Here is a 26,130-nt window from a genome sequence, read left to right as displayed (position 1 = left end):
CGCAACCATTCATTTAAAATATATGGCACATATCTCAGCAAGAAACTGATTCTTTTTAGTGAAGCAAATAATCACTCATTGTCTTTTAAAAATTAAGTAGTATTAATCTCTTAATTTTTCTAGAAATTACCAAATTCAAAAAGACTGATGGAGATGAGCAGCATTTGGTTTAATTTTCTGATAGACATGTTTGAAAACATAGAGAAGTGAATGTGAGCAGAATTTGTAGTAGAAAAATGAAGTACAATCACAAATTAAATAATTTTGAGCATTTAATTTGGTTTTTTTTCCCCGTTTTCAGATTACTTGCCTTTTAGAATAATCTAGAAAAATAATTATTGTATTTTATTAAAAATTTGAGAAATATTCTTTGCGGGAAAAAAAAATCTTTTTGCATTTGCATTTCTTAGGGATGGACCAGACCAAACTTCTCCTCAAATTGGGCAATTTAGTGGCAACACTGCATTAGAGTCAGTCTATAGCACTTCCAATCAGATTCTGATCAAGTTCCACAGTGACTTTACTACGAGTGGCTTCTTTGTACTTAGTTACCACGGTAAGTTTGGCAAACTGCATTTTTTTCTCTGTCTTTACTGATCACTGCAGGTAAAAAAAAATAATGGAAAAATGATTATGTTTTCTAACAAGAATTATTATTATGACTGATCACCGCTAGGGTAATACAAACGTATGAAAGACTAATGTGAATGATGAAAAACAAGTTTTTCTCTTGAACAAATGTTAAATTTACTTATAGTCAAGCAAAAAAAGAATACATTGTCAAAAGACATGACAAGGTGCTTGTCTTCTCACTACTTACAATAATTCTAGAATTCCTATATAATCTAAATATTTGTGGGAGTCCTTAAATTTCTTGTAGATATTTCAATATTTTGAAGAAAGTACCATTGTTCTAGAGATTTCAATGATAGTGAACTGTGCTATGTAGTCAAACTGCCCTTGAATTCAATACCACTTGAACGAAAATGCATAGGTATTAATGCAACAAATTCTGCCTCTTTGGAGTCATTCAAAACTTCTGTGGCCAAGTGTTCTTTTGCAATCCTAGCAATACAAGGAAAGAGATTTAGAAGCAGGGATGCTTTACGAAGTGCTCTATGAATCTCTGTGGGATTGACTATCCTAGGTAACATTGCAGTCTGATTTCTGGATCCTGATCTGATTTGAGGACTAGATAGCTTTCTTTTTGACCTTGTGAAGGCCGAGGTGAATATATATAGACAGAATTTGGAGGGTTAAGGAAACTTTAATCTAGATAAAATAAAGCAAAAAAAGCCCCCAAACCCTAAATCGCGCGATTAAAAAAAACCAGCATCAAAAGCACTTGAATTGTTGATGAAGTATAGTCTCCAGTAGGATTAGGCAGAGGGGGTCAGAAACTTAATTCCAAACCTGGGTATCTAAATTGCATGTAGTAGTTTGGGAACCACAGCCTGACCCTTTGCAGTCATCAGTAAATGAACTGATATGTATTCATATGCACATGAACTTCTGGAGAGGGTACAGCGCAGGGCCACCATGATGGTCAGGGGACTAGAACATCTTTCATATGAGGAAAGGCTGGAGGAACTGGGACTGTTTAGTCTAGAAAAAGGAGACTGAGGAGAGATCTTATTAATGCTTACAAATATCTAAATGGTGGGTGTCAGGAGGTTGGGACATCCCTTTTTTTCCTGTTGTAGCTAGCAACAGGACAAGGGGTAATGGGATGAAGCTGGAACACAAAAAGTTCTACTTAAATATAAGAAAAAACTATTTCACTATGAGAGTGACGGAGCAGTGGATTTGGCTGCCTAGAGGGGTTGTGGAGTCTCCTTCCTTGAAGGTCTTCAAGACCTGCCAGGACGTGTTCCTATGCGACCTGATCTAGGTGAACCTGCTTCTGCAGGGGCGTTGGACTAGATGTTCTCTAAAGGTCCCTTCCAAGCCCTACCATTCTATGATTCTATGATTAATATATCCATTTATGACCAAATGTGTAAAAATGTTCATACCTGGTAATAAAGTGTCTCTTAAAGACCTTGATCTCTTTGTACTTCCTTCTTTTGTTATAATGGAAATAGTAATTCCACAACCGTGGTCTCTAATGTATAATAAAGATGCAAACTAAGCAGCAAAAAGGATCATTCATTAAGAAACTTAAACCATTTTTGGGACCGATGTTGTCAAGATAACTATATCTCTCAGCATCCTTGAAGGCAGGGCAGTGATAGAAGTCAATTTTTTTCAAAATAGATGATTTGGGGATTAAAAGTTATGAAAAATATAAAGGAGAGGCATTTGAGATAAAGAATATGAATCATTTATTGAATCCTTTTAGAAATTATGTTGGTGATTTTTTTTTTTCTTAATCTAAATAGGACAGCTGTTCCATGTTTGCTTGGTGTTTTTAATTTTAAATTACTTTATCCTAAGGCAGGATGTTGACTTTCTGACTCACAGATCTAACTGTCTCTTCATTATACAATCAACAAAAAGGAGTGGAATAGAAAGATTAAAATGTGACTAAATAGCAACAAAACATCTTACTTGGCTACAATATAAATTTTATGTTCGACAAAGTTTGACAAATTCAATTACTAAAAGACCCAAACACATGAAGTAACAAAGGTGTGTATAATTGAGTATCATCTGCCATAAGTAGATGATGTTTCCTTGCTAATGAGAGATGTCATAAAACAATTCTATATTAAAACGTCCTATTAATGAAAACCAGGCATACCTGACTCATTGATCAACCTGAGTGTATATCTTAAAACGTGAAAGTCTAGAGTGTCAATATAAATACTTCAGCGTGATTTCCTTGGCTAGACTTCTGTCCTAATTGCATTCAAATGGAAGGGAAGTTCATCTCGGTCCAAACACATCCTCATAGATTTTCTGTAAAAAAAATAGAGCTATATAACCTCTGTATACTCTTGCTACTTGCTTTTTAATCATCTATTTCACCTAATTATTTTTCCTGGCTGTTACTTATGTGTTAAAACTCAAAAAAATATTTCATATGAGAGTTCAAATAAGTTTAAAAAGTGATTATTCTCTGATCCTATCTGCAGGTGAGGTGTGCTCCACAACTACTAATTTACTGAGAAATTCCACATTCAAAATGCTTCTGTGCATCAGTTATGCTGCCTCTGGGTAGAATCTTTGAGATTCTAAAACTTTGTCTTTATTACACAGTTTCAAAAGTGGAAAAACTCATCAGTAAAAATGCATTGTAAAAATATTAAAGAAACAAAACAATTGCACAATACAGGAATAATTACTTTAGATGATATCACTTAAGTGAGAAAATTCACAACCACTTCTGAGTTTCTTAATTATGAAGAGAGTTTTGCTATTGAAATTAAATAAATAATTTTGAACAGTGATGGAATTTCAAATTTGTAAACAACTCTGATATTGTTTCTTTTTTTTTAATTCTCCTGAAAGTTTCAAAGAAAATGGATAGATGTTGATTGATATCCTGTTAATGTGGGTATTAATTCAGTTATGTTTGCAGGGCTATATTAACTGTTTAAGTACGGAAATGTCAACTCTGCTTTCCTGTTGTTTATAGCCTATCAGCTCCGGGTCTGCCAGCCTCCAACAAATGTACCAAATGCTGAAATTCTAACTGAAGATGATGAGTTTGAAATAGGTAATATAAAAGAAAAGCAACATTTTGTTTCAAAAAAAGAAAAGGAAATGCATTGCTTTTCAACATGCAAATCATGCCTGTGTTAGATTTATATTTGAAAATAAAATTGTTAAGAAGTCATTCTTTTTTCTTGTACTTCCTGAATCCTTTCTGTTTTAGAGATCATATATGAGTGTAACAGTAACTCCCTTGTAATCAACTTAATTTTAAAATACATTCTTAATAATATTTAATATAAAATATTGTCTTGAATCAAAACAAACAAAAGCCAAAAAACTTCTAACGCAGATGTTTTATGTTGTCCCAGAATTAAAGCTCTGTTTGTGACCTGAAAGATAAAATGAAATTTGTAAAAATTAGGAGCATCTGAAAAGAGAATGACATCTTACTTTCAAAGACATCTTAATAATATTACTTAACTACCTATTGTTCAAAGAAATGTGGCTTGCATGATCATATATCAGATGTCTGACCAGTTTTGCCTACATTATTGCAAAGAAAAATACATTTAACTTTAATATATATCTTTGGTAAGAAAGAGAAAAGACTTTGTGTTTGGGGTTTGTTTATTTGTTTGTTTTTTTCTGTTCTTTAGTCTGGACCAGAGAACTGCTGGAATGTAAAAATCTTTACTTTGATTGGTACATAAAACTGTATGAATTTTTAATTTCTCAATTTTAAAAATGACAATTCCTTCTTCTCACCGTGATAAATGTAGATATTATCAACAAAATACAGTTCCTATTTCCCAAACCCCCTGAGAATTGAATGGGTTACTGAATTGATCTTACCTCTTTACTTAGTTCCATAATGGTTATCCATTAAATTATTTTGCTTAGAGCTTTGTGGACACATTTCACACATCAGTCAAACTCAAACAAATTAGCAAACAGTACAACTAGTGATTTGGTAGAAAACTGTGATAGATGCAGAGTAATGTGCAACACAGTGCTCATGTACCACATTTCGTAGACTACTCAAAGTTGTTAATGCCAGAGGTCATTTATCTTGTTATATATGATGGCAAGAAAATTCATTAATAATGTTCTTAAAGCTAAAATTCACAGTTGATTGCTGTTTAATGTTCCCTTGTTTGTTTATTTTGTTGTGTTTTGTTTTTCCAAACAGGAGACATAATAAGATACCAGTGCCAACCAGGCTTTACGTTGGTTGGTAATGAGATTCTGACTTGCAGACTAGGTGAAAGGCTTCAGATGGATGGAGCACCACCTACCTGTCAAGGTTCTTTCTCCTTTTTCTTTTTCTCCCCCCAGACCAGCAGATTGGTTATTCCTTAAATACTCTTCATTGTGTCTTTACATTAAATGACATATTGAAAAAATTTCAGACTTTTTGATGCTATTAACAAGATTATCTGTGCCCAGAGGGGTTGTGGAGTCTCCTTCCTTGGAGGTCTTCAAGACCCGTCCGGACATGTTCCTGTGCGAACTTATCTAGGTTAACCTGCTTCGACAGGGGGATTGGACTGGATGATCTCTAAAGGTCTCTTCCAACCCTACCACTCTTTGATTCTATGATTTGTAATATTCATGCAAAATGATTAGTAATGTTTTAGTGAACATGATGATTATAAAGGACTAGTGATCTACTTTGTGAAAACAATTTCACAGATCTTTTTTTGGAGAGAGTAAGAAATAATTAGATTGTTTCCTTTTACATACAACATAATAATATGAAATTTATATGGACATTTTAAAAAATGCTAAATTAACATAGTATGGTTTAGAGTGAACAAGATCATAACATCATTTTTCAGTGCAACCTTGGGTGCTTCCATTTCTATTCAGTGTTTTCTAAAAAGTAATTTTTTCTCTATGTGTCTGTGTATGCTTTTGTGTGTTCCTGTTTTTCTCCTTTTGTTGAAAGCTATGAATAGAGAGATATAACACTATGTCATTGTTAAGATCAAAACAAGATTACTATCCTGCCAGGCATTAATATCACTATTTAAACTAAGTTTTTTTAAGCCGACAATTGATTTCTTGTGCTAGAATAGAATATTCTATCATTTTTTAAGAAAAGGTAAGAGGTTTTTTTCCTACTAAAACAATTAGGGAGATAATGGAGATAAACCTTGCATACGATTTGTTTTTTAAAATATAATCTCTTTAAAGTTTTGGCATAGGTTTATGTTTTCTTACTAATTTATTTCTAGAAAGATAAGGAATGACAGTTATAAACATGCATGATGAGACATTTAGAGGGTAAAAAAATTTTAAAAAACCCAAAAACCCCAAGAGCACCATAAAAGTATCATTTATATAAACAAAAGCCATTTTGGATTCTGCTGTTTTTGTGATGTTCCTTTGCTATCCATCTACTCCTGAGCTTAATAATCTGACACTTACTGTAAGATTAAAATACTTTCCCAAATCATTCATAATAAACATGATTGATTTACTTTTGTATTAAATTGAAACTATTGCCATCTGGGTTTTCTACCAATCAGATGTTGGCTTAGTGGTATTTGGTTTTCCTTTTTTTCCAGCAAGCTTAATTAATTAGAATAGCTATAAAAAACTCATGATTAAATATTTATTTGGAAATAAATTAACTTAATTGTGAATAAATCTACTGGTTTCTTTTTTATACTATTTCTTAGTAATTTCTGAAGTTTCTAACTGGTGCAAAAATTAGTTTATACAAATGTAAACATCAATATACAGATTTTTAGAACTTAATTATGATGTCAAATTTCAACTGAATTGTCAGCTGAGAGATGAAAGATTACTATCTTATAAATATATTTTTTTCCCACATTGCTGAAAAATTGGAAAGGTCAACTGCTACTACTGAATATACCATTTTTTCCTGGTTTTATGCACACAACTATGTAAAAGTCAAAATAATTCATAGCAATAAATCTAGATCTTAAAAATGTAAAATGATCTTGAATTGTGAGCTTTATAAGAACTGTAACACTGATAATTTCTGAAAATTCATTCATTTACATGCAGTTGTGTCTAGGAATAGTTTCTAACACCCTGATTAAAATGAAGATCCTAACATAGCAGGCTCATAGCATCTAATAGATAGAAAACCATAGTAAGCTCCAGGCACTCTTTTAAATGTTTAAATGATGTGATAATAGATAAGACAAACAGAAATTGTACTAATTCTGATGCATTATTTCAGCAAATGTTTCTGAAGACATATTTATATTCATTGTAAGACCTGGGACAAAAAACTCAGGAATGAGGACTTCAGTTGCCTTTCCTCTTTCACACGTAAATGCCAAGTATTAATTAAATACTAAATATTCAATAAGTGTTCTTATCATTTCAGTCTAAAGTTTATTTAAATTAACATAATCTTCAGAGTTAAAAAATTCAGAAAATTGGAAAGAATCAAAAGGATTAGTTAAAATATGTTTATAATTACATTCAAACTGGCCACCTAGAATACAACATAATTTACTCTTGCATTTATTTGTATAGCGTGTAAGTTTGAAGATTGCAATATGTAAACTCAATTTCAATATTGAAATCCAGATCAATACAGAGCTTTGTGGAATATAGAGACAGCAAAATTATATGCATGAAAGATGTCTTCTGTGATTTTAGTATACTACACCTGTTTATGTATAAGCAATCATACTTTAATTGTGCAGGCTATAACACATAAAGTAGCAGTCACTCTTGAGGAATAAACTCAACTCTTCTGATGGTTCATATTTTTATTAGTTCACTAATTCTTTTCACCAGGAAAAGCATATGTTTGTTAGACTTCATAGTTTTAACTTCTGTTGCTTTAACCTTGTGCCTGTTTCACATGCTCAGCAAGTATTTAGTGAGTTTTGGTTCAGTTTTGCTTCATTTCTTATATTCAGCAATCATTATTTTTTTGCACCTGAAGAGTGCTGCTGAAAAAAGTTAAATAGCAGCATTTAGTTTTATTGCACTAAGACATAATAGTCAATAATGAGGTATCTATGAGATAATATTTAAACAAAATCTATTTAAGATTTGATTTGGTGATTTCAGTTGTTACAGGTCAAATTACACTACATTTAGTACTGTTTAAAACTATATCTTTTTTTTTTAATTTTTCTCTGATGTATATCAGTTGGATGAACATTTCTTAAAATTCTAGAAGATTATTTTCTTCATATCAGAAAGTAATCACTAACTTCCACAAGCTTATGCCAATGCCTATCATCTTATTTTGTTAAAGTAGACCATTTCACATATGTAGCATGTCGCTTTCTCCTTAATTTTCCCTGAAATAAGCTTCAACTTTCAGGATAAAATAAAAGCTTGAAAGACTCAAACTCTATTTTACATCACAATTATAGGATCTTGAAAGAATTCTTGAATGAAAACTCTCACCTAAATCTCAAATACATTCGCAGAATCACAGAATGATAGGAGCGGGAAGGGACCTCTAAGGATCTAGTCCAACTCTCCTGCAAATCCAGCTAGATTTGGTCACTCAGGAATGTATCCAGGCGAGTTTTGAAAACCTCAAGAGAAGACTCCACAGCCTCCCCAGGCAGCTTGTTCCAGTGCTCTATCAGCCTTATAATAAAGTATTTCCTTAAATTTAAATGGAACTTTTTGTATTCCAGCTTTGTCCCATTACCCCTTGTCCTATCACTGGACACTCCAGAAAAAAGTGTTACCCTGTCTTCTTCACATATACCTTGTAAATACTTGTAAGTATTAATGAGGTCCCCACTCAGTTTCCTCTTCTCCAGGCTGAGCAGCCCTAGTTCCCACAGCCTTTCCTCATAAGGAAGATGTTCCAGTCCCCTGATCATCTTGGTGGTCCTCAGCTGTCTCGAGAAGTTCCTCGTCCCTCTTGAGCTAAGGACCCCAGAACTGTACACAGGACTCCAAATGAGGACTCAGAAGGGCAGAGTAGAGAAGGAGGAGAACCTCAACCTACTGGATGCACTTTTTCATGCACCCCAGGATGGTCTTCTTGGCCACGAGGACACATTGCTGGCTCATGTTTAGTTTCTTATCAACCAGGACTTCCAGGTTTCTCTCTGCAGAGCTGCTCTCCAGCAGGTCAATCCCCAGCCTGTACTGGTGCATGGGATTTTTTTTCCCAGATGCAGAACTCTGCACTTTTCCTTGGTGAACCTCATGAGGTTCCTCTCTGCCCAACTCTCAAGCTGATCAAGATCTTGCTGAATGGCAGCACAACTTTCTGGGGAATCAGCCAGTCCTCCCAGTTTGATGTCATCAGTGAACTTGTTGAGAGCACACTTTGTTCCCTCATCCAGGTCATTGATGAAATGTCAAACAAGACTGGCCCTAGAACAGACCCCTTTGGAACGGTCACTGGCTACAGGCCTCCAACTCTATTCTGTGTCCTCTGGGCTCTCTCATTCAGGCAGTTCTCGATCCACTTCACCATCTGCTCATCCAAGCCACACTCCCTGAGCTTTCCTACCAGGATGTAATATCACAGGCTACAATCATATCTTAAAGAAAAAAAAAGTAATGAATTATTAGTTTCTGAGAGCTCTAAGACTTATTTTAAAGATAAACATTATTTTAGACCTTTTTTATACTAACTTGACTTGATTCCTAAAGTATTGTCAGTCTTTATGGAAATAAAATGAATAATGAAAGTCTTTTTAAACTTGAGCAAATCCTGCCAATCACATAGAATGAAACCAGAAATAGTGAGCTTTAGGAATTTTTAAACAATCTTTCTGTTTGACAGTGCTCTGTCCAGCCAATGAAATGCGTCTGGATTCAACAGGAGTAATACTGAGCCCTGGATATCCTGACAGCTACCCAAATCTCCAAATGTGTGCATGGACCATTACTGTGGAAAAGGGTTATAATATCAGCATGTTCTTCGAATTCTTCCAGACAGAAAAGGAATTTGATATACTTGAGGTGTTTGATGGTAACTATAGGATGCACAACTTTGGATGATGGTTTTTCTCTGTATTTTTTCATTGTGTCTGTGTAATCAATATTGTTTATGCATACCATACATTTTCACTACAAAAACGCTTACTTAAGCAATGATTTGTATTTCTTGTGCTTAAAAGAACTATTGGATATTGTGTTTTTAAATTGTATCGTATTAATTATGTTTGAAAATATTTTTTCTTAACAAATAAGTACCTCTCTATTGTATGCTATGTAAAGTCAACTTCCATTTTTAATTCATGTAGTTTATTGGATGTTGTTTTAAACTTTGTAACTCCCACTTTTTTTTTCTTTTTCTTTTTCCCCTTCTTTGTATCAAGGACCAAATAGTCATAGCCCATTGCTTATTTCTCTCAGTGGGGACTATTCATCTTCGCTAAATATAACCAGCAACGGCCATGAAGTATTTCTCCGGTGGTCAGCAGATCATGGCACAAATAAAAAAGGTTTCAGGATAAGATATATAGGTATGTAAAACAGACCTTGTGTTATGTGTATGAAATTTACATATTAATTTCTGTGAAAAAAGTAAACTATATTTTACAACATTAATTGCTCAGATTGGAAAGAAATTCAATCAAGTTTATATATGAACCTGATGATAGTGATTGTGTGAAAAGAGAACCCCATAACTGCTAAATAGGATATATGAAATGTGTGCTCTCTAGAGATTTAACCAAATGTTTCACAGTACTTTAAAATGGCATAAGCCAGTAATAAAGATGAAAGAAGCAGCTTTGTCCTTCTCCTCCCATCATTTTTTTGCACTTATGCGCCTCTGTTCTTCATACTGAATCTTTATGCAACTCATCATTAGGACTTTTGATGGGATAGAGGAAGAAGTGACAAGACAGAAGTGAGCAGCTATATGTGGAAAAACGTGAGACTCTTGACGGATTGAATTAAAGGTTCAACAGAAGCAGCAAATCACATTAGAAGAGATCAATTAGTGTGTCAAAAAAGCCAACAGTGTGTGTGTTATTAATTCAAATTAACATATTTATGAATAGTGCATGAAGATGATACTTAACAAGGACTGATTTTTATATAATTGCTTTTATAGAATTATCATATAATACAATTTTTGCTGAATAATATTTATTAATCAAGCTAAAGTAGATCTATTGCAATTTACAGCAATTACACAAAATCTATATTTGATTTTTTTGTCACAAAATACACAGAATGAAAATTACCAGGAACAATATTAATAGATATTAAAGAAGTTATTGGCATAAAGCAAGTTCACTTTTACAATGTGGAGAAGGCAACAGAGAATAAATATAAAATTCTTTTTGCTGTGTCTTTTTTTTTCCCCTCACTGGATTTTTTGCTGTGTTTCTTTCATCTTGGCTTACCAATTTTAACTTGGCTTTGAACCAAAATTATTACAGATCAAGTTAAATTCTTAAACAAAAGATATTTATCTTAAACTGGCTACCAGGTTGTCAGTCCTTTCTGGACTACTCCTTTGGCAAGGTAGCCAAAACTAAGTGAATTTAAGGTCATGGACTTTATGAAAAAGGGAGTTAAAAGAAATGTAATGACAGTATAATAAGTAAGCAATCTATAAAGTCAGAGAGACTTCAATTACATAAATCTTTTCAGATATATAACAACTATATCTCTAAAAATATTTTTCCTTTCATAAAGATTTATGATTTTTTGCATACTGTCTAGATAAGAATTCTGAAGAACTTTTTGTGTTCTAAATAAACCACACAAACACCAAAAACGAGATTCAGTGTTTTTGCCACAGATTTATGGTGACACTCATAAAGATTAAGATCTATTTTAGATTTTCTAGTTCAATTCAGTTCATTGTATTACAGAACTTGAAAGAAATAACTTAACTAAATACACTATTTGAAAAAGAATTATATGCAGTATACCCTTGATGTTTCTTTCTTTAAAAGAAAAAAGTGTATTACTGAATTTATACAAATGCAATAAATTTAATCATGAGCTAAAATTTTATAGCTTCCTGGTTTAGAAAAGATGATGGAAAAAAAACCAATTATAGGAACAATCATCATACTACCTTTAAACTTATTAAAACCTGAAGCCTTTATAAAGCCTTATTCTGTCACCTTTATTCTTAGTGAAATTGCTTAATGCATACATGATCTGTATGCAACAACTTTTACTGACATTTTCTCAGCTTGTTTTGAGGTAGCAACTAAATGCACCATGAATTTATCAATCATTATCATCTGAATTCTAAATGCATCTTATATTTATTAAATATTTATCTTTAAAGCTCTCTATTGTAGTACTCCAGAATCCCCTCCACATGGCTTCATTGTCAGTCAGACAGGTGGACATCTCAACAGTGTGGTTCGCTGGGCTTGTGATCGAGGTTTTCGGCTCATTGGGAAAAGTACTGCTGTATGCAAGAAGTCTCCTTATGGTTATTACTCATGGGATGTTCCAGTCCCAGCTTGTCAAGGTGAATTCCTTCATTATAAAATAATGTCATGCCTTCGTGACAGTTATTTGTATAACTTGATCAGACTGTTAATTAGATGTAGCAAACAATGTGTAAGAAAGCAAAACCAAAAATCCCTAAACCACTTACCAAACTAAAGTACTAGTTGCCATACTGAGGTAATATTTCAGGAACAATTGGAATCAAGTGCTTAGTAATCTCATGGTATCTGCTAACTACAAAGACTTGATACTGGTTAGCTTGGCCAATTATGCAGTAAACAGTGTTATTTGATTTTATCTTTTGATTGTACCAACTTTTGTTTATCCTCCTCTTTACACAAAAGATCTGCCTAAAAGGTTTGCTAACATTTGAGGTATAAGAAACCCCAACTCAGTGATGTTTTCACTTTTGTATCATAGAGAATCAATTTCTTTCCGTAATGGTATCAATTGAAATAGTATAGTTCTGCCAGATTACTTGTTAGTATTACTAACAAGTAAGAAGTGGAAGATGAGCCTTCTCATTTAGTTCATTTGCCACGTTTTACCCCTCTGGGATCATGTTCTCATACCCTCAGGAAGATGGAATTCAATGACCGTTTTGAGGCCTTCATTGGCTCCTAATAACTGATTTCTTATTCTCTTCTGAATGTTTGTATGTCTCTAGTTGCCTGTAGATTTTGTGATAGACATAAGATGTATATTTTTTCGTTGCCTGGACAAGGTAGCGAGCAAATTAATAATTATTATCTGTGGTTTGTTTATAGCATAGTGTATCCCTTTAAAAAAAAAAAAACAAAACCACGTCATACTCAGTTTCTTTTTATGATAATCCAAACACATTTTAACATTGATCCTATTACCTCTGTTCGGCAAGTTGTTATAGCGTTAGTGTTTTACCTGTTTCTCAGCTGTGATCATTATCTTTGTTACAGTGGCACACTTACATTGTTTATGAAGCAAATTTGTCTTATGTCAGATCAGCTCACAATAAGTGCAAAAATAGATTATTCTTTATTATCAAGTATGTATACACAGTCTGCAAGGCTGTAATGTTTTAACCCCAGCCAACAACTGAGCTCCACACAGAGCTTGCTCAGTCCTCCATGATGTGATAGGATATAGGATCAGAAGGATAAAAGTGAGAAAACTTATGGGTAGAGATAAAGACAGTATAATAGGTAAAGAAAAAGCCATGCTTGCAAGCAAAGCAAAGGATACATTCACCACTTCCCATCAGCATGCAAGTGTTCAGCCATCTCTAGGACAGTAGGACTCCATCACGTGTAATAGTTACCTGGGGAGACAAACACCAACACTTTGAATGTCCTCTCCTTCCTTCTCTCCCCAGCTTTATATGCTGCACATGGTGTCGAAAAGTGTGGGGTCATATGCTCTTTGGTCAGTTAGTGTCAGCTGTCCCAGCTGTGTCTCCTCCCAACTTCTTGTACACTCACAGCCTATTCACTTGCCGGACGGTGTGAGAAGCAGAAAAGGCCTTGGCTCTGTAAGCACTGCTTAGGAATAATGGAAACATCCCTGAATTATCAACATTGTTTCCAGCCCATATCTAAAACATAGCCCCATAGTAGCTATTGTGAAGAAAATTAACTCTATCCCAACCAAAACCAGGACATGAGCTTTTGAAATCTCTGTTTAGGCCAAATAGTAGGGTTCAAGTTTCCTCTTCAAAATAAAGTATTTAAGAAAATATTTAAAGAAAAAATTTAAGAAAAAGGCAGCCTCCCCCCCCTCTTTTTTTTTCTAGAAAAAATTTAGTTTTGATTTTATTCACAAAACAGACAAACCATTATCTAGAGATAGATCTTCTCTTTTTTATTTATTTCTGCTGAATAATTAAAATAAGAACAAAAAGATGTCTTACACTTTCACTTGTGTCACGGTTTAGACCCATCCAGGGACAGAAGACCACGATTAGACTTAAGTACCACAGACTTAAGAATTCCCAAATGGCAGGGAGGTCTTAAGTGCCACTTAAGATCCAGGACAAAACAGACCAGGCTACTTGGCTTGGGGAAGAAAACAGAAAATAATTTAATCCAACATCAATTAAAACATAACCATTAAATCCCAAAACATAACCAACAGCAAACAACACAGAGTGATACAATGATGAAGAGTCCAACCAGCCCTTTAAGACCATGTTCTCCCCACCCCTCCCCTCTTTCCAGGTTCAGAGCCCTGATCCCGGTATCTTTGTCTCCCCCCTCCATGAATGGCTATGAGGGGCAGGGAATAAGTTTCAGTCTATTCCTGATGGCTTCTGCCATTTGTCTCTTCTCAAAGCAGGTGGGCCCCACGCCAAACCTACCTGCTCCTTCACGGGGTACCTCACATACCTGGCAGCCCTGCACAGGCCACTTTGATGTCCATTCATCCCAAAGGCTGCAGCTCCTCTCCGTCTCTCGTGTGTGTGGGTCTGCTCTGTGGCCCACAGGATCTCCAGCACGGCCTGTGCCATGGCTGCCTCCTCACACAGTCTCTTGCCCATCCAGACGTATTCACATGGAGCTGCTGGTGGCTCTCAGTTCTGCCATTGTCTTCCATAGGTTGCAGGGTTACAGCCTACATTCTCGCCATGGGTTGCAGAGGGAACTCCGGTCCAGCACTCCTCCTTCCTTCCTCCTTCTCTGACTGTGGAGTCTGCATAGTCACCTCCATCTTGTACCTCTCTTACACCTCCTCTCAAAGCATTTCAAATTCCCATCCTAAAATAGTGATCGCAGAGGCGCCAAATTGGCCCATCCAGGCTGGAGGTGGATCTGAACCCCAAATCCAGGGGAAAGTCCCAAGAACTCTTTACCGGGTCTGCACTGAACCTCTCCACCCCCATTAAAAAGCAAAAGCAGTTCCTCAGAACTTACTAGTTTTCACCTTTTTCAAAAGAGTATTTTCTTTCTGCTCTTCAGGAGGAGAAATAGAATTTTGAAATTTAATTTTAGTGCTTTGTCAGAGTTCACGTGGTACCTCTTATGGAAGGAATCTGAAGTACAAACTAGGTTCCTGATGTCTTGTGCTTTACTCATTCTGCCATGATGGTCATATTTTTTCCAGATATTTGCTTTTTCCTCTTTTTTTAAATTGTCTTCTGTATTTTGAAAGGATAGCTGCAGAGCTATGAACCATTGCTCTTATTTTTAACCACCTCCATCAAAAGACAAAAACTTCTTGAGATTTAATTCAGTACACAGAATCACAGAATATATATATATATATATATATATTAGAATCACAGAATCTTTAAGATTGGAAAAGACCTTTAAGATCCTGAAATTCAATCACTGACCTCACACTGCCAGGCCCATCACTAAACTAAACCATATCACTCAGCACCTCATGTATGCGTCTTTCCAGTATCTCCAGGGATGGTGATGACACCACCTTCCTGAGCAACCCACTCCAATGCTTAATAGCCCTTTCAGTGAAAAAGTTGTTCCTAATGTCCAATCTAAACCTTCCCTGGTGCAACCTCATCTCATTTCCTCGTGTCATATCATTCATTACTAGAGAGAAGAGATTGAACCCCTCGTCACTACCATCCCCTTTCAGGTAATTGTAGAAAGCTATCATGTCTCCTCTCAGCCTCCTCCTGGCTAAACAACCCCAGCTCTCTCAGCCAGTCATCATCAGACTTATTCTCCAGACACTTCACCAGCTTTGTTGCCCATCTCTAGACATGCTCCAGCACCTCAACGTCTTTCTTTTCGTGAAGGCCCTAATACTGAACACAGTACAGCCTCAATAGTGCTGAATACAGGGGGAATTTTAAGGGAATACATTTAAAGATTAAATCACACGTTAAGGAGTTAAAAAGGATTTTTTATGAGTATAAGACTGTTGATGTTGGAATACATAAAGCCTTTGAAATGAATGGAAGCTTATAGTGAAGAAAATATGATGAGATGTCTTTCTCTTTACTCAGCAATATCATGTGGAATTCCTAAAGCTCCATTAAATGGTGGGATATTAACTACAGATTACTTAGTTGGCACTCGTGTTACTTACTTTTGCAACGATGGGTACAGACTATCAGCCAAGGAACTTACTACTGCAGTCTGTCAACCAGATGGTACCTGGAGTAATCACAATAAAACGCCTCGCTGTGTAGGTAAGTAAGATATGAAATCTCTCCAGTGAGTCAGAACCTGGCTGTACTTTTTTTTGTTTTACAAGTGTTCTGGTTTAGCCCTGGCTAGGTGCCAGGTACCCACCAAGTCATAATTTCACTCCTCCTCCTAAACTGTACAGTAGAGAGAGAGCAATATAATGAGAGATTGGTAAGTTGAGATAAGGACAGGGATATTGCTCAGCAATTTGTGTCACAGGAAAAACAGACTTGATTTGGGCAGAAAAGGGTTTTATTTTTTAATGAACCATCAGAACAGTGAGATGAGAAATAAAACTGAATCTTAAAACACCTCCCTCCACCCCTCCCTCCTCCAGGACTCTCCTTCCTTCCCCTCCAGTGCTATGGTCGATGGGGGATAACAATCAGTATATTACAGATGGACTTTGCTGCTGCTTCTTCTCAGGGAGGGGCCTCATCACACTTCCCACTGCTGCAGTGTGGGGTCCCTCCCAATGGAGACAGTCCCTCACGAACTTCTCCAGCATGAGTCCTTCCCATGGACTACAGTTCCTTGTGAACTGCTCCAGCATGGTGCCTCCCACAGGGGCAGCTCCTCACACCCTGCTCCAATGTGGAGAGAACAGTCCTTCAGGTACCGACTGCTCCAGCCTGAGTCCCTCACAGAATCACAAGTCCTGACAGCAAACCTGCTCAGGGATGGGCTCCTCTCTCCCCACAAGCTTCCAGGTCGTGCCAGGAACGGGCTCCAGTGTGGGCTTCCCATGGAGTTAAAGCCTTCTTCAGACATCCACTCACTCTGACGTAGAGTCCTCCACAGGCTGCAAGTGGATCTCTGCTCCCCAGTGGCCTCCATGGAGGGGGACAGCTGCCTCACCATGGTCCTCACCACAGATCACAGAGGAGTCTTTATTCCAGGGTTTAAGCACCCTCCCCCCCCTCCTTCTCCACTGACCTTGGTGTCTGCAGAGATGTTTTCACATTCTCACTTCCTGTTGCTGCCATTTAGCAACTGTGCAACTTCTTCCCCTTCTTAAACATGTTATTCACAGAGGCATTACCTCAGTCACTAGTTGGCCAGGCCTTGGTCAGCGGCTGGTCTGTCTTAGAATTGACTGGCTACAGGGGAAGCTTCTGGTAGAGCTTTGTTTAAAGAAGCCACCCCTGTAGCACCCCTACCACTACCAAAAACCTGGCCCAGGCAAAACCACTACCACAAGGCACAAATCTTTACTTAGTCTTTCAGCTTCAGATTACCTTAATCTCTGAATAATTGCTGATATTAAATGAATGTGAAACACCTATTTGAATTTTAGATATCTGTCTATTGAAACACTCTGTGACAGCAGAAAAAATACACTAGAGATTATAGAATACATTCAAATTGATCATTAATTTACTGCAAAATCAAAGTTACAGAGGTTTATGAAAAAGCCATACCTTCAGTGAGTAATGCACAGGTCATATAATGTTAAAAAACCCTGTTTGTTATCCAGAGTTCCAAAGTCTCTGGTACTCTGGGATACTTGTTTGAATCTGATGCTTACTATTTAAATTCACCCCATTATTATATTTCTACACCAACTAAACCTGAGGGAAAATCACTGAAGAGAAAATGTGTGTTCAGTCACTCCAAAAAGTGGATACTATCAGTTATAAGATGATTATAAGACTGATACAGAAATGTCAGAGTGTCTGATGTGTGTTAAAATAGGATTATGGGAAAAGAATTTTGGAAAAGAAAGAAAATATACCCTAGAATAATTTTAAATGATTTTCCTTTTTTTTTTTTTTTTTTGTTCTTGTTCTTTTAAATTGTATTCATGCCTTTTCTTATATCTAAAGAACCAATCTGAATGGAGATAAAGTATTATCCAAAAAATATTTTCCTCTTTGACTTTAGGTCATGGCAAAAATTGGTATGTTTGTTAACGTTTTCTATTAGATCAGGTTTGTATAATGTTTAGGTTTTTTTTTTTTTTTTTTTTGTGGAAGAATAACACATAGAATTGAGACACGAGATAAAAATATGTAGCAGCTGAAAATATGTCCTGGATATGGGTGTGTTTGTGTGTGTCACAAGTGTGCAGCCTTTAGATCTCATAGAAGTTACTTGGATAGAAAATAAGTATTACATTGACATGTAGGTAACATTTTAGTAAAGATTGTGATTTTTATTGTATAGTATGATAGGATCACCAACCTACAGTGTGTTCAAACATAACACAGATCTTATCTACACCAAAAGGATAGCTCTGCATAGACAATCACTGCTTCACCTGGGCCATTGATTAAACAAGAGAACTCATATCTGCTAGACATGTGCAAGTTCAAATGCATCCTTGCTCTTCAAATATAGTGTCATTGTGTTTAAAATGTATTTCTGAATTAATAATGATACAGACTTTCCTAATTTGCCTTTACTAAGCCACAAATAACTATATGTTTTTGTTATTTTGGAAGTCGTTACATGTCCAAGCATCAATTCTTTTACATTGGAACATGGAAGATGGAGAATAGTGAATGGTTCACATTATGAGTATAAAACAAAAGTAGTTTTCAGCTGTGACCCAGGGTATTATGGTTTGGGACCTGCATCTATCGAATGTCTTGCTAATGGGACCTGGAGTTGGAGAAATGAGAGGCCTTACTGCCAAAGTGAGTACATATTGTATCTGCAACTGATGTACAGAGTTCATATTAACGTATTTTATTTGGGTGAATTAGAAATTGACTAATTAAATATTGGAATCAGTTTCCTGATTGGAATTCTTGGGCATAAGAATGTATTCCAAAGACTACTGTTTACAAATAAAATCTATTAGGTGAAAAGGATGTATCTGTAAGCACACTTCTGGAAATTCTATTTATAATTTAGCCATTATTTTTTATGTTAATGGCAATATTCACTTCTGTTACTGTTATATCTTTGTGCATATGCCTGCATCTGTATCTCTGGCTGTGTGTATAGATATTTTACATGAAATGTATGTCTTTGCATCTCTTTTTTTTTTTTTTTAAGAGATTTTTCACTATATTTTGGGAAATTTTATTTGCAGTATTAATACTTATATGTTTTTTAGCATAAAGTACACTAGCTACTTTCACTTTTTGACAATGCACCATCTTGCTAACTGGTAATAAAGTTCTTCTCACTAACTCTTAAAATAAAATTATTAAAGAAATGCTACGATTTTAAATGGAAAGGTGCTTTGAATAATAAATAAATAGCAAGGAATTCCATGCACATTGTTCACTCATAACAATATATTGTGTGAATGCTAGGGCAAGTACTCAATTATGAACTAGAAGATAAATCTTCCCAAAGAAACATTTTTTAAAAGGTAACGATTTTGATATTCCAATATTAAGAAAAAGTCATTGATAAACCCAAGGTAATTAAATAGCAATAAACAATACTCTGAATGGTGGGAACTTTTAACTTTACAGAGGCAATTTTAATTGATCCTTCCCCACTCAAGTATTATTTCTGGGGAAGTGATAGTGTTTTTCAACAGAGCAAAATGCTGTGAAATTCTTCAAGCTGTTAAATTATTTATCTGATTGACTGGTTGATAAGTATTACTGGTTGATAAGTACTATTGTATGTGTGTTTATGATACTCAGTTACATGTTTCTGTTTTGTTTCTGCAATAAAGTTATTTCTTGTGGAGAACTTCCTATACCTCCCAATGGGAATAAGATTGGGACTCAAATCACATATGGATCTACAGCTATCTTTACTTGTGACTCGGGATACATGCTGGTTGGTTCTGCAGTGAGAGAATGTCTGTCTTCTGGACTCTGGAGTGGAATTGAGACAAGATGTCTAGGTATGGATACTACTGTCATGACTTACCTATTTTCTTTCTCTGTAGCAGATAAAGTAAGTAATGGAAAGGAAATCAGATTTTTTTTTTCTGTTAGGACAGACATTGAAGACTGTTCTGCATTTTAAAAATGTGTGTGGCTGGGTTGTTTTTCTTATTAAATTATAACTATGGTTACCTTTCCACAGATTTAATCCTATTTTCAATATCTTAACATATAAAACCTGTGTATGTCTCTAAAGTAAATATATAAACAGCAAGACTGATGGAGTCCAGGTGTGTCAGATTTAAGACATAGTCTCAGGAAAATATCAGCATAGTAGACCTGAAGTCAGTGATCATGTTCTAGAATTAATCTGTTCATTTGCAGGGGGGAAAAAAAGTTTATGGAAACTTTGACAGGAGCACTGCAGCTTTATTTCTAGATAAAATAAATACCCAGAAACTATAGAATTTATTAGCTGTTATTTGTCCATGTTTCAGCATTTTCACTTATTTAAAATACTAAAACAACAGTTTATGAATAAAATGAAAGTGTGATCTTGGTGAAATAATTTCAGGCCTTTTTATTAATTCATTAATTTTATCTTTGGCTTGATTTGGGTTAACAGTAGTGACATTGATTTTAACTCTGTTTTCAATAATATTTTAGTTTTAGAACACTATGGTAATGTTCTGATTTTAGAATGCAATATGAAAGTTGTATTGTTCCTTGTCATTTTTGGGGGTATGAAAAAAAGAATATCCATAAACTGAGGTTTTCAGAAGAATATCAACTCATAAGTGCCTTCAATATAGCGGTTTGTGCGATGTCTCCTTGAGCAGATTGCCGTTTACCTTTTTAGACTACTCTCCATCCCAATTAATGTTCCTTCTTTAATACAGCATCATTTGGTGCAGAACCTCACTTAAGCTTAATTTGAGTGACCCATGAATAACCAAAAGTTTTGCTTCTTAAGCTACAAGTCTGAAGTTGCAATGTTTCTTGTCATAAAGCTGAGGGGAATAGTCAGACTTTGTTTATTTTTCACTTTTCAAATGAAAGATATGTTAAAGAACGGGAAAAAAAAGTTTGATTTTCTTGTTTCTTTTTCTCTGTCTGGTAAGATCAACATTTAAATCTAAAAATCCTAACATTCTGACTTGTTTTTTTCTCATTTTTACTGCTTTGTCTGGAAAGATTACAGCTATTGAAGTATGGATAAATGTAAAAATTGTAATCAGAGAAATATTAATCTAAAACCAGTAAAATGGTATGCTACTTGGGATTAGCATCTTGCCCTCCTTTCTGAACCTCACGGGTTTTTTTCCGTAGAATGCTTAAATAACAATTTTCTACTGTATGAGTAATCATTTTACTGTAATGATCTTGTTTTGATCTTTCATTTAATGTAGTGGGAAATTGAGTTCCACATCAGTATTCTTGTTCTAGATACCTGGTGATAAGAAACAATGTTCAATTTGAAAAAAATAAACAGAAAAAAGACATCTCAGGGAGAAATTCTGTTCTAGAAGTCTTATATAAGTGTTTCACAAGATTTATGGTGAAAAAAAAATGAAAAAACCCACCACTGTATTCTTTAAAAATAAAGTAACAAATACTAAAACCATGACTGTCATATCTCCAAGGTTACAGCCTATCACAATTTATTGTGCTTGATGTTTTTCTTTACTGAAAATATTAAATCTATTTCTGAGGAAATTGTAAATTGTAATAAATCCCGGAGAAACATCAAGAAACACAGAATTTATTGAATATCCTAGTCATAAAAAGAGACTGACAAATTGTGTATTTTGTTATAACCTTTCCTCAGGGAAAAAAATACTCTTTAAAAAATATTTTTAAATATTTGTTTAAATATAGAAGCACTATCATAAGATCATTACAACGTGATTTGAGGATCAAGACTAGTTTTGTTGTTGGGAGTTGGTTTTGTTTAGTGTAGCATGACAAGAGGGAACTCAGACATTTTCAGAAAGCAGCATAATTTTTTAAAATGACTGTGAGTAGAAGTTGATGTGGTGGAGATCTTTATGGGCTGAAATGAACTTACTTGAGGTCAATTGTTGGCTTTTAAAATATTTCCTGGTTACCATTTCAGAAAACATAGTTAAAAAAAACCAAACAAAGTGAAGCTAAGAAACATAAATGTAGCCTGCTTTTCTTATACTTCAAAGAAGCAGCTATGTTTTTTTTGCATTATTCCATTACATTCTGATTTCTTTCTAGAACTTTGCTGATTGTTAATGTAATGTACAAAGTTTCATGCTTCTCTTTGGGAGGTACGTAATTTTATTGGATTTCTCTCAGTTGTGTTAGTTGCATGACTGTAAGTAATTTTAGAAGATGTTTTAGACATCACATCAATTAAAAACTTGTGAAAGATGGGAAAAATGATGATTTTCAACCGTCAAACATATTAGAGGAAGAATATGCAAGCTTCTTTTTTGTTGGCTGGTGAGCTTACTTGTGAATCCATCCTCATCAACTCAATTGGACTACATTTAACCTTCATTTCTTAATTCCTTTTTCTTTCTCAGTTCTTGGCATCAAAATATATTCATAAAATAGATCTGTTGATATTTTCTCCCTTATTTACCAAAATCTATTGCTGTCATTTCCTACATATGTGCTAGGAACAATCAGCAGTTCTTGGAATGATATTTGTTGAATAATAATGTAAAACTCTTTTTTTCAATAATATATTGATATCTAGATTTCGTTCACTACTGCTATATATTAATTTATTCCTGCTCTTGCATCTCTAAGAGTAATCTGCAGAAAAAAACCCTCATTTGCAGCTGAGGTTTCAAAGGTTCAAAGAGTAAGTTAATGGGCTCATTCTTTGTTGTTAGAGCTTGATTTATGACAAGATAGGTAATTTATTTGGTGCTCATACATTATTAGTATCCTTCATTCCTTCTCTTTGACTGCTTTTGTTTCTTAATAATATTTTATATATTATTTTCAAAGTTTGCCAAACTGGAAATTAAGAATGTTATATGTGTGTATCATTTGCCCTCTCAAATCTGTTACTCAGTAAAACCTTAACATTTAATCTCTTTCTTTGTAGCATTCAGTCATTACCTTTACAAAAGTGCCATCTTTTGATTCTGGATCATAAATTAAGGATTATGTTATGGCCTAACTACACCCACTCTTACCATACAGAGAAAAAATAAAGACATTGAAAATGAACAATCAACAATCTCAACCTAGTGTGAAGTCAGATATTTATTACTAGGGTATTAGAATATTACACACACCCCATAACAGCAGTTATGGCAATCTAATTGCTGTAAATAGTTTAATGGAGATTTTGGGTAATATTTACTAATTTTATTTCAGCTCTTCCTCTATCTATAACCCAGTTCTTAATGATAGTAAATGTTCTGCCTTTTACTTCTTTATATTTGGAAATGTACCATGAAAAGGTGAGGTTTTGGGGGTTTTTCCCACTCATTCATTCTGTAAAATGCATATCAGAAATACCATACTGATCTTACTGCTTGAACGACTTCCCCTGTCACATATTTCTCACAAATCTTACCTGATTGTTCTGTGGTATTTTTGTCTTCAGTAGCCTTCCAAAGTGACTAAATTTTTATATTTACTTGTAATTGGCCTTAAAATCGGAATATTATTTTGTAAATTTATAATAGAATCAGTAATTCTTAAATGCTTTCTCATTTATTTGCAAAACAAATTTCCTGATAAATAAGAAAAAAACACACACACAAAAGGGAGATAACCTTGTTGCTCAATATTCAAACCTTTGTTTTCCCAGCAGTATTCCCATTTTTTTTCTCACTAGTCCTTTGTTTTTTCCTTCCTTCCCTTTTTACATTTGTTCTCAGCAAACTGCCATGGTTTTTCTTGCAGATTTTGTTCATATTTACAGAGCACTCATTCAGTTTGCTGTACTTGTGTTAGATATCCAGTGAAAACATTTCACCTGTGGAGCTTAGCTCCTGACCAGTTTTCTATCTGGATTGAATTTAGGAAAAATAATTTAGGTATCTCAATGCAAAAGACAGTTAGCCACACCTTATGATTATACTGAATGATAACTAGTTCTTTTGCAACAAACAACTTGAGCATTTTAATCAGTTTCATTGTACTAAATTTCACAACTAAAATGATCCTCTTCCACAATGATTCAGTTGGGAAAATTATTACATATTTCTCAAATGAGAACAGATTTTAAATTCTCTTCCATCATGGTTTTGTGCTATTTTTTTCAGTACTGAAATCACACATTATTCCTTATTTATACTAGTGTGACAAAACTGGTATCAATTGCATTGTAGATGATATATGTAGAATACAAGTGAATGAAAAAAGGTTTTAGGGATACGTTTGTGAGAAAATTAAGGAATAGAGTTGATCTTTGATGCCACTGTGCAATAACTATGTCTCATTCAGAAGTTGCAGCTGTTTCTCAGAAAACTTTACATATGCAGGATTAGTTTTCTCATACTATCAAAAAATCAGCAGTAATCTGAAAGCTTTGAAGACTTTCCACAATAATAAAAGCTCTTCAAAACCCCAAACTCACTACTTTATAGATAGATAGATATAGACAGACAGATAGGTGGATGCAAACTCATAATACACAAAGAAAAGCATCAAAAGCTACTGAATGGCACTTTAAAAATTAATTTCAGAATGTTAATAGGAGGAAATAAACATTTGTCACAAGTCACTTAAAATAAGAGTTTAAATGGAAGCTGTGAAAAACAACAGTAGAATCGATCATAAAAATACAGGGATATGCCACAATGAATATGAGCTTATGCTAATGTATAATGAACATTTTGGAATCCTTTTCTTAACAGGTATCTTAAGAGAAAAATGACAAAATGGAGGAATTCTGCTAACAGTCATGAGGAAAATAAATTAACACCTCAATTTTAGAAGAAGTACAACAAAACCAGAACAGAATGGAAGAGGAATTGAGTAATAATTACTCTTCCGTATATGGCTGTGAATAGTGATGCTTTGCTGTTTTTTTTTTGTATTGGAGAAGTAGTGATAGCAACCATTACAAGTAAAAGGACTTTATTGCCTCTAAGGGAGACCATCTCTATGAGTATATAAAATAGAGTAGGAAAGAAAAAGCAAACAAGGAAAAATCTTCTGGAAAATATTAATGAGTCTCTGACTTTATTGCAATTTAGGGAATCTGTTCAGCTCTATAAATTAGTGGAAATTTCAGTAATGTTCTCATAGGTTCTCTTAGGAGGAACCATGTATACCATTACATACACTTTCAGTAGCAACCACACTGAACTGCTTACCATATGCACCTACATGACAGATGGTATTTTGAAAATCAAGCAAAAGGGGCTGAACCCATCATTTGAGAATGTTTTGATGTGGTTTTTTTTGGTGGGGGAGGGCTACTCTGAGAGGTGTAAAAAGGGCCTAGTTTCTTGGGAAGTGTATAGGAACCTTACCAGAGCATGCAGGGGTGGCAACCAGGAACGCCGAAGCCCTTTTAGCATTAAACCTGGCAATGTTTGTGACATGTTCCTGTGTGACCTGATCTAAGTGGACCTTTTTTAGCAAGAGAGTTGGACTAGATGATGTTTAGAGTTCCTTTCCAGCCCCTACCATTCTGTGATTCTGTGAGGGTTGTGGAAAACAATGTCAAATGCTTTACTGAAGTCCAGGTAAACAACATCTGCTCTCCCTTATGTCAACAGAAGATGTTAAAATAAAAGAAGAAAGACAAAAAAGAATATCAAAAGTCAAAAGCAGAAGTCAAAACTAGGGTCTGAGAGGTTTAGGACAATGAAAAGAGGGGAAGAGACTGGGAATCTTAAGTGATTTAAAATTTTCTCAGACTAGACAGACAAATTAATGCAAGACTTACTGGTGATTTGCGATGAGATTTTCACCTGTTGCAGTGCACTTTTTTTTTATCATGTCCATACACAACTGCAGAAACTGAAGTGTAAGTTTAGTCACTTGGTGTGTTGAATCACTTCAATTTTATTCCCTCTGAACAGGAAAGAGAGCTTGACCTTTCTGGTGATATATTCTGCTTCCACTCTACTGCCATAAAGCGACACTAAAATAACTAGAACCAAATCCTATCACAAACATAATAGTAGAGGGAAATTGAGCCCTTCATGGTATGTCTAAGAAAGTCTAATATCTACTCTGCAGACACAACATTC

General features: G+C 34.8%; 1 protein-coding gene across 3 annotated transcripts in view; it reads left to right on the top strand.

Annotated features, from left to right (window-relative positions):
- Positions 1-26,130, top strand: part of CSMD3 (CUB and Sushi multiple domains 3) — a 611,954-nt gene that overhangs the window by 530,923 nt on the left and 54,901 nt on the right. For 2 of the 3 annotated variants that reach the window (XM_061994596.1, XM_061994594.1), the window contains 9 exons: positions 411-556; positions 3,581-3,661; positions 4,790-4,903; positions 9,359-9,547; positions 9,897-10,043; positions 11,837-12,025; positions 15,950-16,135; positions 18,578-18,772; positions 19,774-19,947. In XM_061994596.1, the coding sequence (XP_061850580.1) occupies positions 411-556; positions 3,581-3,661; positions 4,790-4,903; positions 9,359-9,547; positions 9,897-10,043; positions 11,837-12,025; positions 15,950-16,135; positions 18,578-18,772; positions 19,774-19,947 (1,421 nt within the window). The remainder of the gene's footprint in view (positions 1-410; positions 557-3,580; positions 3,662-4,789; positions 4,904-9,358; positions 9,548-9,896; positions 10,044-11,836; positions 12,026-15,949; positions 16,136-18,577; positions 18,773-19,773; positions 19,948-26,130) is intronic. The other variant, XM_061994595.1, reaches the window with a different exon arrangement.

This window comes from Colius striatus, chromosome 4 (assembly GCF_028858725.1).
Source record: "Colius striatus isolate bColStr4 chromosome 4, bColStr4.1.hap1, whole genome shotgun sequence".
Classification (NCBI taxonomy): Eukaryota; Metazoa; Chordata; class Aves; order Coliiformes; family Coliidae; genus Colius; species Colius striatus.
Note: the sequence above shows the minus strand (reverse complement) of the source record. Positions and strands in the feature narration are given on the sequence as shown.